The following is a 15,713-nucleotide window of genomic DNA, read 5'->3' on the forward strand; positions in this document are numbered from 1 at the left end:
TCTTAGCAACATATTTTATACACACACACACATACATACACACATATACATATAACATGCCAGACAAAGGCAATAAAAGCAACAAATAAACAAATGGGACCTCACCAAACTAAAAAGCTTCTGCACAATGCAAGAGATCATCAAAAAAAAAAGAGAAAAGATAACTATTGAATGGGAGAAAATATTTGTAAATGATATATCCAATAAAGGGTTAATATCTATAATATATAAGGGACTCATACAAATCAATATCAAAAATGATCTGATTAAAAAATAAGCAGAGGGCATGAATAGGTATTTTCCCCAAGAAGACATACAGATGGCCAAGAGACATAAAAAGATGCTAAACATCATTAATAATTAGAAAAATACAAATCAAAACCACAATGAGATATCATCTCACAACTATCAGAATGGTTATTATGAAAACAGATAAAAGTATAAAGAAGATGTAATATATACCCCCACACACATACATGAAGTTGATGTGATATGTGATATATATACACATGAAGATGTTAGAGAGATATATATAAATATGTTTGAAAATGTGGTATATGTAAAGATGAGATATATGTATAAACATATATATGGCATGTCTAGAAGGTATGCAGCCATGTAATATGAAAAATAGAGACATTTATTGACGAAGATGCAAGATACAAAAGACATGGTACATAGGACAATGACACCTCCATCCCCTTCAACCAGGCACCTTGGGACCACACACAGTTCTCCTAATCACCATCAGCTGCCCCATACTATTTTCCTGTATCTCATCAATAGTCTGAAATCCCTTTCCTTTCAAAGGTGATTTTAGTTTTGGGCAAAGCCAGATGCTGCAGGATGCCAAATCTGGACTATAAGGGGGCTGAGTTACCTGGGTGATTTGATATCTCGCCAAAATTCTTTGCATGAGATGTGATGCATGAGCTGTTGTCACGAGGAAGCTGCCAATCACCTGTTGCCCTTGGCTGCAGCCTCTAAATCATTCAAGTAGCTTCCATGGAGGAATGTTCAAGCTTAATACAAAATTTGACGCAGAGTTGTTGCTCTACTCACTCGGTCATTTTATTTTTTTTTTTTATTTTTTTTTTCTTCTTTTAAATTAAATTTATTGGAGTGACATTAGTTAATAAAATTATATAGGTTTCAAGTGTACAATTCTAGATACATCATCCATGTATTTCATTGTGTGTCAATCATCCAAAGTCAAATCTTTCATCACCATATATTTGACACCCTTTATCCTTCTTTTTTTTTTAAATTAATTTATTTACTTTTTAAATACATTTGTCTCTGCCTTCCCCCCCCTCTTTCCCTTGCCCCCTCCCACCTTCCCTCCCTCAGCTCTTCCCCTTTGGTTTTGTCCATGAGTCCTTGCTATATGTTCCTTGACTTTCCCCTTCCCTTCCCTTTCCCTGCCCCCCCTTCCCTCTTGTCTCTGTTGATTTCTTTTCCTTTCAGTGTTGCTGGTCATATTTGCCTTGCTTCTTTGCATTGTTGGTTAGGTTCCGCTTATAGGTGAGATCATATGGTATTTGTCTTTCGCCCCCTGGCTTATTTCGCTTAGCATGATGCTCTCCAGTTCCATCCATGCTGTTGCGAAGTTTAGTACTTCTTTTTTCTTTCTGCTGCGTAGTATTCCATTGTGTATATGTACCATAATTTTTTGATCCAATCATCTACTGATGGGCATTTAGGTTGCTTCCAACACTTGGCTATTGTAAATTGTGCTGCTATGAACATTGGGGTGCATAGGTTCTTTTGTATTGGCGTTTTGGTGTTCTCAGGGTATAGTCCCAGCAGGGGAATCGCTGGATCAAAAGGCAGTTCCATTTTCAGCTTTCTGAGGAAATTCCACACTGCTTTCCATAGTGGCTGCACCAGTCTGCATTCCCACCAACAGTGGACTAGAGTTCCCTTTTCTCCACAGCCTCGCCAGCACCTGTTGTTTGTGGATCTGTTTATGATGGCCATTCTGACCGGTGTGAGGTGGTACCTCATGGTGGTTTTGATCTGCATTTCTCTAATGGCTAGTGATGCAGAGCATCCTTTCAAATGCCTCCGGGCCCTCTGTATCTCCTCCTTAGAAAAGCGTCTGCCCAGGTCCTTTGCCCATTTTTTGATTGGATCGTTTGTCTTCTTGGAGTCAAGTCGAGTGAGTTCTTTGTATATCTTGGAGATCAAACCTCTATCTGATGTATCATTAGCAAATATATTTTCCCAAATGGTTGGCTCCCTTTTCATTTTGCTGATGTTTTCTTTAGCCGTGCAGAAGCTTCTTATTTTGATGAGGTCCCACTTGTTTATTCTTTCCTTTATGTCCCTTGCTTTAGGAGACATATCAGTGAAAAAATTGCTGCGTGGGATATCTGAGAGTTTCCTGCCAATGTTCTCCTCTAGGACTTTGATGGTGTTGCGACTTATATTTAAGTCTTTTATCCATCTTGAGTTTATTTTTGTGTATGGTGTCAGCTGATGATCCAATTTCAATTTTTTGCATGTAGCCATCCAGCTCTCCCAACACCATTTGTTGAAGAGGCTGTTATTGCTCCATTTTATGCTTCTGCCCCCTTTGTCAAATATTAGATGTCCATAGAGACCTGGGCTTATTTCTGGGCTTTCTATTCTGTTCCACTGGTCTATGGGTCTGTTCTTGTGCCAGTACCAGATTGTTTTGAGTATAGTGGCTTTGTAGTAGAGTTTGATGTCCGGTATTGTGATCCCTCCTACTTTGTGTTTCTTTCTCAAAATTGCTGCAGCTATTCGAGGTCGTTTATGGTTCCATATAAATTTTTGAAATGTCTGTTCTATTTCTGTGAAATACGTCATTGGTATCTTAATAGGGATTGCGTTGAATCTATAGATTGCTTTTGGTAGTATGGACATTTTAAGGATATTAATTCTTCCAATCCATGTGCACGGTATATGCTTCCATTTATTTGTGTCTTCCTTAATTTCTTTTTTCAATGTTGTATAGTTTTCTGCGTACAGGTCTTTTGTGTCTTTGGTTAAATTTATCCCTAGGTACTTTATCTTTTTTCGTGCTATATCGAATGGTATATTTTTCCTGATTTCTTCTTCTTCTATTGCATTGCTGGTGTACAAAAACGCCTTTGATTTCTGAATGTTGACTTTGTATCCTGCTGTTTTGCCAAATTCACTTATTAGGTTGAGGAGTTTTTTGGTAGAGTCTACAGGGTTCTCTATGTACACTATCATGTCATCTGCAAACAATGATAGTTTTACTTCCTCCTTTCCTATTTGGATGCCTTTTATCTCTTTCTCTTGTCTGACCGCTGTGGCTAGGACTTCCAATACGATGTTGAAAAGAAGCGGTGAGAGCGGACATCCTTGTCGTGTTCCCGATCTTAGTGGGAAAGCTTTCAGTTTTTGCCCGTTGAGTATGATATTGGCTATAGGTTTTTCATATATGGCCTTTATTACGTTGAGGAATGCCCCATTGATTCCCATTTTGCTGAGTGTTTTGATCATAAATGGGTGCTGTACCTTGTCAAATGCTTTTTCTGCATCTATCGAGATGATCATGTGGTTTTTGTCTTTTCTTTGATTTATGTGGTGTATCACGTTTACTGATTTGCGTATATTGAACCATCCCTGCATCCCTGGGATGAATCCCACTTGATCGTGATGGATAATCTTTTGAATGTATTGCTGGATGCGGTTTGCCAATATTTTGTTGAGGATTTTAGCATCTATGTTCATCAGCGAAATTGGCCTGTAGTTGTCTTTCTTTGTAGGGTCTTTATCTGGTTTTGGGATCAGGGTGATGCTGGCCTCATAGAAGGAGTCTGGCAGTCTTCCCTCCTCTTGGATTTTTTGGAATAGTCTGAGAAGGACAGGGGTTAGCTCTTCCTTAAATGTTTTGTAAAATTCTCCTGGGAAACCGTCTGGTCCTGGACTTTTGTGTGCTGGGAGTTTCTTGATGACTGCTTCAATTTCCCCAACTGTTATCGGTCTGTTCAAGCTTTCTGTTTCTTCCTCCTTCAGTGTTGGAAGATTATACTTTTCTAAAAATTTGTCCATTTCATCCAGATTTTCAAATTTCTTGGCATATAATTGTTCATAATAGTTTCTGATGATCATTTGTATTTCTGTGGTATCAGTTGTTATTTCTCCTCTTTCATTTCTGATATTATTAATTTGGGTCCTCTCCCTTTTTTTCTTGATGAGTCTGCTCAAAGGTTTGTCCACTTTATGAATCTTTACAAAGAACCAGCTTCTGGATTGGTTGATCCTCTGAATTGTTCTTTTTGTCTCTATGTCATTCAGTTCTGCTCTAATCTTGACTATTTCCTTCCTTCTACTTGCTCTGGGATTTATTTGTTGTTGTTTCTCCAGTTCTTCAAGTTGTAGTGTTAGGTCTTTTATTTGAAATGTTTCTATCTTTTTAAGGTAAGCCTGTATTGCTATGAACTTCTCTCTCAGGACCGCCTTTGCTGTGTCCCATAGGTTTTGGACAGTTGTCTGTTCATTTTCATTTGTTTCCAGAAATTTTTTGATTTCTTCTCTTATCTCATTATTGACCCATTCATTGTTTAAAAGTGTACTGTTCAGTCTCCATGAGTTTCCAAGTTTTTGAAGTTTCTCTTTGAGTTTGATTTCGAGTTTCAAGGCCTTGTGGTCTGAGAAAAAGTTTGGTATTATTTCAATTTTCCTGAATTTACTGAGGCTTGCTTTGTGTCCTATCATGTGGTCTATCTTTGAAAAACTGCCGTGAGCATTTGAAAAGAATGTGTATTTTTCTTCTTTGGGATGTAAGATTCTATATATGTCAGTTAAGTCTCTTTGATTCAGTGTTTCATTCAGCGCCACGATATGTTTATTAATGTTTTGTTTGGAAGATCTGTCCATTTTGGACAGTGGGGTGTTGAAATCCCCTACTATCAGTGTGTTGCTATCTATATCTTTTTTGAAGTCATCCAACAATTTCCTTATAAACTTGGGGGCTCCTATATTGGGAGCATATAAGTTTACAATGTTGATGTCTTCTTGATAGATTCTTCCTTTAAGTATGATAAAGTGCCCCTCTGGGTCTCTCTTTATGGCCTTTGCTTTGAAATCGACTTTGTCTGATACAAGTATGGCAACGCCAGCCTTTTTCTCATGTCCATTTGCTTGGAATATTATTTTCCATCCCTTTACTTTCAATCTGTGTAGGTCTTTTGCTCTGAGGTGGGTCTCTTGTAGGCAGCATATGTGTGGGTCATGTTTTCTTATCCATTCAGCTACCCTGTGTCTTTTGATTGGGGCATTTAGTCCATTCACATTGAGAGATATTACTGATAGAAACTTACTCATCTTTTCTCTTTGTACTTGTGTTCCTCTCTGTCTCATTCTTTTCCTTCATCTGCTTAAACCAGTCCCCTAAGCATATCTTGGAGTGCTGGTTTGGTAGAGATGTATTCTTTTAGCTTTCTTTTGTCTGGGAAACTGCGTATTTCTCCTTCTATTTTAATGGAGAGCCTAGCTGGGTAGAGCAGCCTTGGCTGTAGGCCCTTGCTTTTCATGGCTTGGAATATTTGTTGCCATTCCCTTCTGGCTTGGAGTGTTTCTGTTGAGAAGTCAGCTCCTAGGCGTATCGGGGCCCCCTTGTATGTTACTTTCTCCTTCTCCCTTGCTGCCTTCAGGATTCTCTCTTTGTCTTTGACATTTGCCATTTTAATGATGATGTGTCTTGGAGTGGACCTCCTTGGGTCCTTCTTGAGTGGGGTCCTCTGTGCCTCCTGGATCCATGAGAGCCTTTCTCTCCTCAAATTAGGGAAATTTTCCATCATTACTTTTTCGAGGAGGTTCTCTATTCCTTGCTCCTCATCTTCTCCTTCTGGTATCCCTATTATACGGATATTATTGCGTTTCAGGTTGTCCTGCATTTCCCTAAATGCTTCTTCATTCTTTTTGAGCCGTTTTTCCATTTCTTGCTCTTTCTGGGAGCTTTTTTCTACCTTATCCTCCATCTCACTGATTCGATCCTCAGCTTCATCCAGCCTGCTTTGGATTCCTTCTACTGTGTTCTTCAATTCAGAAATGGTATTCTTCATATCCTCTTGTGTCTTCTTGATAGTTTCTATGTCCTTTTCCAGGCTGATATAGTTTGCTGTAAGATCCTGATAGTTTCTCTGCAGTTTCTCATAGTTCTCTTTGAGCTGGCTGAGCTCATTGAGCTTCCTTAGAACCATTGTTTTAAATTCCATATCTGATAGTTCCCTTGCCTCTATTTCATTGAGCTCTCTCTGTGGGGAGTCCCCTTTTCCACTCATTTGGGGAGAACTTCTTTTTCTTCCCATTTTTGTGAGAGTCTGTTAAGTATTTTTGTCCTTTACTTTTCTTTCTGGGCTTGCCTCTGATGATGTCAGTTGTTGACCCTATAGGGCCTTGGGTTGTTTGTTTGAGCCTTCCAGGAGTCTAATGCCTGTGTCTGACTCCTGCTTGGAGCAGCTCTGTGACCCCTTTGGTCAGGGCTGGGCTATTTTTTGGGATCTCTCTGCGCTCTCACGAGAGCTCCTTGAGCGCATTCCCAGCGCGGCAGGGTCCCCCACCTGCCTGGGCTCGCATGTGTTTGCCCCAGAGCAGGGGGCTTATTCGCGACCTCCCGTGCTCATCTGAACTCCCTGGCACGCGAGCTCCGCGGCACTGGTCAGTTTAGAGTCTTCTATTGTGTGTTTTCCCCACTTTTGGCTCTTTGGGTGCGTTGCTTGCCCTCGCCAAATGGGGACTACGGAAATGGGAGGAAATCAGCTCTCCGGTTAATCCTGTTTCTGGTCTCTCCTCCAGGGACTCTGGGCAGCTCTACTTATTTTGTGGGCTGCTCCGCAATCGCGGCGGGTAGGTCAATTTGTGCCTGCCCTTGCCCCTCTGTGCAATCCCTCACAGGCCGTATGGGTGCCAGTCTGTGTGAGGCCTTGCCGGCAGGTGCAAGCGTTCGCCAGCCCGCGTGGGTCACACACAGGCTCGCCAACCCTCGCCAGTCACTCGGCGCAAGTGTGCGCGCCTGCTCTGGGTGTTTTGGGGGTGTCTATGTTTGCTTTTCGGCTTTTGGCTCTTTGGGGGTGTGGCCTCTTCCCGCGCAATGGAGACTTCGGCAAGGAGAAGGAGTCACCCGGTCCTCCTCCCTCCCCCTAGCCCCCATGGGACTCCCGGTTCCTCCTCCCGTTCTTTCCCCAACGCCACTGTCTCCAGTCTCTCCTCAAGGCTCTCCCAGCCAGTCTGCACTCAGCCCCGCAGGTCACACGCGCACAAGCTGTGTGCGGAGCGCACAAAAGGCAGGTTAATTGATTCCCTTATGCCTGAGCGAGATGGTAGCTGCAGAGTGGGAAGTGCGTTATCACCCGGGCTCCACCGGCCGCAGTGTCAGTTCTCTTCACAAAGTTTTCCTCACCAGTCTTTTCCCAGGCACCAGCCCACCCTGCTGCCGCCTGTACCCAGCGATCAAGGAGGGTGGCTGCCGCTGCAACTTTTGCGTTTGCCCTTTAAATGTCTTTTTGCATCCCCAGCCACCTGTCTCTGGCAGAGAGTTGCCCCTAAGCTTTTTGGGGTTGTGTTTTGTCTGTATTTTCTCGGCTTTAGCGGCTGTAGTTTAGGGGTTCCTGTTTATGATTCAGACCCCGTTCTTCCTGGGGGGACGCTAACTGGCCGTTTCAATGTCCCTCTGGTGCCAGTGCCCGTGCGCACCCAGCCCACCCTCTCGAGCCTCCACCGCAATTCTCACCCGTTGGGATGTGTGAGAGTCGAATCCGCTGTCCGTGACACCAAGGCTCCTCTCCCACTATCGCTCCACGGCTTTCCAGGTGATTACTCCATTATTTAGTTGCAACTCCAGCTTGGTTTTGGGAGGAGGCCAGCGTGACTCCCTTTCACTCCTCCGCCATCTTTTTTTCCTATCTCACTCGGTCATTTTAAACGCAAAGGCCAGGCAGTGCACATGCTCACTCAATGGTGTCTACCATCTCCACTGACTAGTACAGTGAAGTCATCATTGTTCATGAATGCACATTCCAGTCCACTCTCCTTGGCTGCCAGGTTACACAGATATCGTGCAAACCATTCTCATTATATTACAAATGACTGGATTTTCTTTGGAGAGACTTCATATATAATATACAGCAGCCATAGTTTTTCAAGAGTATATACCTACTAGTGGAATTTCTGGGTCTTCATCTATGTTCCTGTTTTGCCCTTCGTAGATAGTGACAAATTGTTTCCATAGCGTTTGCATCTTTTCACACTACTATCAGCAGTGTGTTACTTCTCACTGATCCAAATCCTAACACTTGTTATTGTCAACCTTTTGCACTGTGGTCGGTAGGGTGCATATGGAATAACATCTCATAGTGGTTTTTATATGGTATTATCCTGATGACTAATGAAAGTAGAAAAAAGCTAAATTATAGGGAAATGCTGAGGCCATCAAACTTTTGCATATTGCTATTCTGGAACTCTCTCCTGCTGAAAGTTGAAATTGATACACGTGGAGGTTTACCATGCTATCTTACATATCCATTACTTTAAAAAAAATAAAGTATTCTATTTGTCTCAATGTGGTAAATTTTATAGAATTAATTCAGCTCCATCTTCTACATTACTAACCCATGATTGAGGCATGTCTGATTTTTTTATTTAAATCATCTCTTCATGATTAATTTTAATTTATTGTTTTTGAAATTCTTTTCTGGCCCTGGGTGGGTAGTACAGTTGCGGTAGTGTCACCTCCATATGCCAAGTTTGACGGTTCAATCTTACTCATGGCACGTACAAGAGTCAACCAATAAATGCATCCATGAGTGAAACAATAAATCGATGTTTCTCCCTTTTCCCCCACCCACACTCTCAAAAATAATAGAACATATTTAAGATAAAAGAAAAGGAATTCCATGTTGCTATTTTTTCCAATCTTACTTGTTAATTTTAGTAGCCTCTTGCTTCTCTGTAAAATTTATAAATTTCTTCTTTTATTTCTTTAAAAACCTTAAGCGTAGTTATTTTAAAGCCCTTATCTGATAATTCCAGCATCTATAGATTTGGAGACCAGTTGCCTCTTCTTGACTGTTGTGATTTCTTGCGCGTATGTATCTGTGTACGGTGGTGTTGTTTTGTTTCAGAAACTCAAGCTCTTTCAAGTTTTATTTTTGGAAATATTCTGAGACTTGGGTTTAAATATATTTGTTCACAGATTTTTATTCACTAGCTTTAAATCTGTGCTGAAGTTTCTGGATAATTGCAACTTTTGGAGGTGGTTTCATCATTTATGTAAAAGCAGATTTTTGTATCTACGGTGTTGCTAAATGCTAACATTTTCGAAATTACCAAGTTCCCCACGTTTTCAGTTTCTTACCTCCTTCAGGTCTTCGTAGAAAAGAAATAGCACATGTGGATTCTTTCTCATTTCCCACCAAGATTTTGCATGTTCATACCAGGGACCATAAGGAACTAAAATTAGAGATAAAACATAAGAGCGTAGTATCAGCTTTATGTAGCTTGAAAATGAGTGTTCAAACAACAGTAGCAACAAATTAATATAAATAAATGATCACAGAATGAAAACTAGAGATCAGCCGCAGATCTTAGGCAAATTTCTCTGCAGCAATGAGACAAAGCCTGTTGAGTGATTCACATACAGACACATACTCTGTTTTCATCATTATGACATGGTTTACAGCACAAAGAAAAAGTGTGTATGTGTGTAAAATCGGGTTGTTGGTGAGTGACTAGAATTATTAATGTTCTTATAATAAGAATTCAGCCCAGGTCTCAAACTTTCCATTTACAAACTGGCCTTGGCAACTGAAGCTAGTAACTATGTAATTATTTATTATACCACTTGCAGTTCAGATTATGAGAGCTGTCCTTGTAAGGGCTGCAGGGTCATTCTCACTCTAAGAGAATTAGCAGACTGTGGAGATGATGTGCTATAACCAAACTCTGTCTCTTCCCTTCTCTTCCTTTATCTCCTCCGCCACATATCCAAGTGTTCACCCAATAAAAGCTGACAGGAGGATATCATAATCTGTGAGTCCAAGTATTCTGTTTTGCTTTAAATCATTGCATATTTCTTGTTCTTCGACTCTACTGGCAATTTTTCTTTACAGAAGAAATTATATGATAAGATGTATAATGATTTATTCATCTGTTTTGTGGAGGTAAAACTTTATCTTTCTCTGCCTTACAGTGTGGGTTTTCATGATCTTGAAGTATATATTTTATTCATTATGCATTAGCACAAAGTTTCTCAAAATAGAACAGCAAACATAAAATGCATATATCCCACTTTTATTGAGTCAATGCCAGCTTCTATGGAAATAAAAATGGCATTGTTCTCATTTTTTTTACAATTACTATTGCAGGATCAGAACGGCTGTCAGTTAATATTAGAATGTCCCGAACCCTTTCTTCCTCAAATCTACATACTCAGTTGCTTTAATCTAGAGTTCAATAAAAGGGCAAACTTTTCCAGAATTTCTGTTCAAGTAACTCTAGTACTGTTCTGAAAAATCTAACCGAATCATCCAGACTACACACTGGGTGCAATGAGTAAAAAAATTGTAGATCTTCAGACTTCTTTGTAAATTCTACTCTCATGTCCCACCTAAAATTTTCCTTAGAAACAAATGGGCAGTCTCTTCTATTCCCTTCTCCCTCTAGTTCAATGGAGTTGTAATAACATACTGCAGAAGAGCTTTCTAACTAAAAAAAGACAAGAGCAGAAATGAGACACTGAGTCTCAATCTGAGAGAGAAAAATGTTACCTCCAAAACCTACAAGTTATTTTTAGGTACTGAACTGATGGGTCTATATCCTACTATTTGCTATCCACATCTTAAAACCCTTTGCTTGCTCTAAAGTTCAAGGGCATCTACAGCTTCTGCGTCTTTTTTCCTCCATTTTTTAAATTAAGGATCAGTGATGATTACAGACCAGGAAGGAGAACCAAAATTTTTGCTCAGGCATGTCATTTATCTTGTATCATGTACCTTGAAAGAATTCAAAGAAAGGAAGCAGTTTTTACCTTGTCCCTCCATGAATTTCTCCACAAACTCTGTAAACGTTCCAGGATCTGGATGACCAGCTGCCATTTGAAAGAAATAATAAAAAGAAACAGCCACATCCTTGGCATTCCGGCATACATAGATCATCTAAGAAGGTAAAATTAAATGTTAAATCACCTCATTGTTTTCAAATATAGTCTCATCAAGATTTTAAAAGAAAGCATTTGTCTTTTCAACTACAAACATAACACATACTCATTTTAGAAAGTATATCGAATTATAAAAGAGGAAAGCCATTCAGTAGCCTGAAGTGACAGCATCTTTCGCAGTGCCATTCAATGCTTGTTCTAACTTTTCACTTTTGTGCTATTTTCCATATGATATCCCATTTGAATGTCACAATTCCATTGTTATAAATAGGGCCAGATAGATTATTATCCTCAATGTAACTGAAGAAACTAAACTGAAGCTGAGTCACGATGCAACACTGAGAATAAGTCAATGAGAGTAAATAATTTGGTAAATCAATCAACAATAAAGTCCTCTGAACTTTATACTGTACCACCTGTTCTGTATACAAAAAAAAAAAAAAAAAAAAATAGGCCCTGTTGTTTTTTCACTCACAATCTTTCTCACAATCTTTAAAAAACAATTACATTTATGAGGGTCACATTAACCTCAATGAAAATATAATCTGTTTGACCTATAGAAGAAACACCAGCAAATTAACAATCAGGAACCTTGCTTTTAATAACTAGTACTGGTACTAACAAGTTTTATCATGTTGTAAAAAGCAGCAATCATTTTGGGCCTAAACTTTTATATACTAAACAAGTGAGTCGGTTCAGATCTCTGTGGTCACTTCTAGGCCTGATGTTCAATGCTACAGGAAAATACCTGCAAAGGAAATTCCACATCTCCATGGTCTTTAGCTTCCACCCTCAGCCACCTGAGCGATGCCATCAGGGAACAAAGGCTGCTCTTGACTTATCCACTATATATGGGATATAATTAGGCTCACTAACTGGTCTTACTCAGGTCTCCACATTTTCAAACAATTTCAAGGAAATCTATTTTATTTTAAGAAGCATGGATCTCAATTTGAAGATCCCGCCATAAACCTTTAAGTACTACAGAAAAAAAGTAATTTTTTTCCTTATCAAAGCGATTATTAGCCCTATTGAACTTTTCCAATTTTGTTTACAACTCTCCCTAGTTCTTTTTGCCTATTAGTTGAATGGAACCCTTTGCCACTCTATCCTTGAGTTTGCTTCAGACTTTTCACCCCTTTACTTTCTTCCTGCTGATACCTCTGTCTTGAGTACTCTCGGCATCTCATACTATCCAGGTTGAAAGCTTAGCTCCAGGTCTTCCGTGAAGTTTTTGTTTTCCCAGATGGCAGTGGGGAGCACACAGTTTATCCCTCTCTCCATAAACCTTCCTTTTCGCAGATCCTATTCTATACCCCAAACTTTTTATTACACATGCTCCTCCTACCTGCTAGGAAAGTTGACCTCTTTCCTGAAGCTATATGACTTTCACTGCAGCTTTCTCTTGGGTCAAACTTAGTTAATCGCAATTCACTTGGGAACATAATTCATCTTAAAAATACTCTACTTCAAAGACCCCCGTTTCTGTGACACTCAATCCATGACTCTCCTGGCTGCTGCCGTTTTCTATGTTAATATCATTTACTATGCACATTTGGTTTCCTTTTAAATTGGGTTGACTATTTTTAAGTAGTTTTTAAATTATAGTTAGCATTCAATACTCTATTACTTTCAGGTGTACAGTCTAGTGTTTAAACACTTACATAACTTAAGAAAGTGATCCCCCAATCTTGCACCCACCTGACACCATACATAGTTATTACAATACTACTGACCATAGTCCCCATGCTATGCTTGACATCTCCATGACTCTTGCAACTGCCAATTTGTACTTCTTAACCCCTTCTCCTCTTTCACCCAGTCCCTCAACCCCCCTCCCACCTAGCAACTCATCATGCTGACCGGCTGTGACAAGCTGCTGTTGTGTGTGGGCTGACATCACATGGCAGAGAGTTTGCTTTATCTGGGCTCTGATGCCTTTCCAGTCCACCCTTTGGAGTGCGTCATTTGTGGGGCTAACTGAGTGGCTCTCTGGGATGGTCTGAAGCTGGCCACGGGGTGTGTTGGTTTGGGGGCTTTCCAGGAGGGGCTCAGGTGCAGTCCCAGATCAGCTGTTGCCTGTGTCTGGACTGGGACCCCCAGGTAAGAGCTACAAAGTGATCTGCAGTTGGTCGCTGCCTGTGCTGGGCTTCGAGGCACCTGGGAGTAGTCATGCGGTGATCCGAGGCGGGCTGCCACCAGTGCCAGGCTTGGGATCACTGAGCAAAAAGGTCTGGGGCCTCCAGAGGCCAGCCGCTGCATGCCTGCGGTTTGTGGACCTTTGATAGATTTTAGGAAAGTCTGCAGCATAGGCCCAGGCTGACCACCTGTATGGATTAGCCTCTGAAAAGAGGTTCGGTCTCAATTGTGTGGGGCAGCTTTATGAACACTGGAACCATTGTAAAGGTACAGTATTTATTTCCATTTGAAAACTAAATGTGATAACATCAAGGCTAGAATCCATTCTTCAAAGAAAACCAAAAGCGACTCGGCCAAATCTTGAAAAAATGCTAATGACATCTCTCCGAGAAAACATACTGAGAGAGAATGAATGACTTTAGTATAATGCATGTGGCGTATCTAGGATTGCTTACTTTAAAAAAAGTAAACAAACAAACAAGCAACATTGGGATCTACAGAAATTTGGACCATGGATCCAGAAAGTCAAATACACCACATGACATCAGAGTATCAAGTAGAAATGTTTCATGACTGTGATAAATGCCTCTTTTTGTTAGTAATGACAACATATAGTATTTTCCTATCTCATATGTGTAGAAGGAATCATAGCATGTCTTTAAAACAGCTGGAAAGAACTTGAAGAGTAAGTAGCCTCAGTGGTCTGAGACTTAATGTTAGCCTCATATTTTGCAATTACTCATATCATTCTTTCTGAAAAAAACCAAAACTGATCATGTTAACCAGCAGCTTGATATGTCTATAACTCCTCATTATTATCAAATAGAATCCAAACTTCTTAACTTGACTTTAAAGTGTGTTGTAATCAAGTCCTAGCTTATCTTCCTTCACTCATCTAACCAATATATTCACTCAACTTTCCAGCCAAACTCATTTTAAACCCCTCCTGAGTTTGCTTCTGGGATTTTACAGACTAACTGTTGTGCATTCTGCAAATATCAGCTGAGATGTTACTTGCTCCTGCACGTCTTCCCTGACCTCAATATCTAGAATTCTTTTCTTCCTTAACCTCTGGCTATGCATTGCCTCTTTATTTGTCCCTTTAACACAATGAACTATGTGTCCATTAAGATAAAAGTCACATATGACTTGTTAAATGTTGTATTGCTGGCACATCATAGACACTCAGTAAATAATTATTACAATACTTATCTGGTTTATCTTTGTCTAGTTCACATGTGTGCCTCACAATACCAAACACAAAAGTTCATAATAGGAGTCCTTTCAATACAATTAGTAATAACAACAAATACAAAAGTAGCTACTGTTGATTGTTTACAACATGCTAGGCACTATGTCAAGCAGTTTACAAACATCATTTCACTTAGTCCTTATATGAGGGAGATGCTATTATTATCCTTCTTATACAGAAAAGGGAACTGCGGCTTAGAGAATGTACTTGGGATTTTTTTGTTTTCAGAGTCATCTCTAAAGTTGAAGTTGAAATCTAGACTCTCTGACTATACTGACTATAATCTACATTTATCAAATGTTTTCAGAGTCAATGAAACAATAACAAACAAGTGTGTCTACAACCCAGTTATGACTTGAAAATTCTAAAATGTCTTTGATTTGAATAAAGTTTTAAGTTATTTGGCTCTGGTTACCTTACAGTTCTTCTCCCAAAACGAGGTTGGAAGAAGCTTCACTGACAGATGAGTCTTCACGATTCTAGGTGATGCCATCTCTTTTAATTGTTTTACTCCTGATTTATAAAAAAATAAAGGTTAGACAACTTCAAAAATTATCAATATTTATATGAATTTTATAGATATTCTAAAAATAGAGGTAGCTTTAAGATTCTCTTTTATTAATGATAATATTATTAATATATCATACTATGACAGAATTTAGATAGAGTAAATTATAAAGAAAAATGATCAAATAAGAATTCATCACTTTGGAAAAATCATTATTAGCATTTAGGTAAACAGCTTTCTGTATAAATATATTTATATATCCAGACTCACAGCCATCAAACACCACCTACACACCTAAAATTTTTAAATATTTTCTAATAATCCTCTCCTCAATATTGCACTGATACTGCAATGTCAAGAAACATATGATATCCTTAACATTTTAATGAGTTTAGCGTCATTATATCACTTCTAAATATTCTTTTGTTGAGTAACATTTACTGTGTTTCAATTTTTTTACAATATTAAATAACTTGTAATAAATATCCTTTTGCATAGATCCTTAAAAATGTATGGATATTTTTCTGGTGTTCAAAGTATTATCACAGTTAGCCCATGGAGAAATAAATGCTCACATGTTACTGAGCTCTACTGAAGATGTGTAAGAGCTATCCTTATTCACTCTTTTCAAGACAAACACTATACCATAAACTCTGTCA

The 15,713-nt window shown here is 39.4% G+C and overlaps 1 protein-coding gene across 1 annotated transcript in view; it reads right to left on the reverse strand.

Annotated features, from left to right (window-relative positions):
• LOC129083690 (sulfotransferase 1E1-like) overlaps positions 1-15,713 on the reverse strand; it is a 28,613-nt gene that overhangs the window by 3,992 nt on the left and 8,908 nt on the right. The window contains exons 4-6 of the mRNA XM_054589595.1: positions 14,962-15,059; positions 11,027-11,153; positions 9,356-9,450 (exon numbers count right to left, since the gene is read on the reverse strand). Of these exons, the coding sequence (XP_054445570.1) occupies positions 9,356-9,450; positions 11,027-11,153; positions 14,962-15,059 (320 nt within the window). The remainder of the gene's footprint in view (positions 1-9,355; positions 9,451-11,026; positions 11,154-14,961; positions 15,060-15,713) is intronic.

The sequence above is a fragment of the Pteronotus mesoamericanus genome, unplaced genomic scaffold (genome assembly GCF_021234165.1).
Source record: "Pteronotus mesoamericanus isolate MK-2021 breed Mesoamerican mustached bat unplaced genomic scaffold, CSHL_Meso_final contig_130, whole genome shotgun sequence".
Lineage (NCBI taxonomy): Eukaryota > Metazoa > Chordata > Mammalia > Chiroptera > Mormoopidae > Pteronotus > Pteronotus mesoamericanus.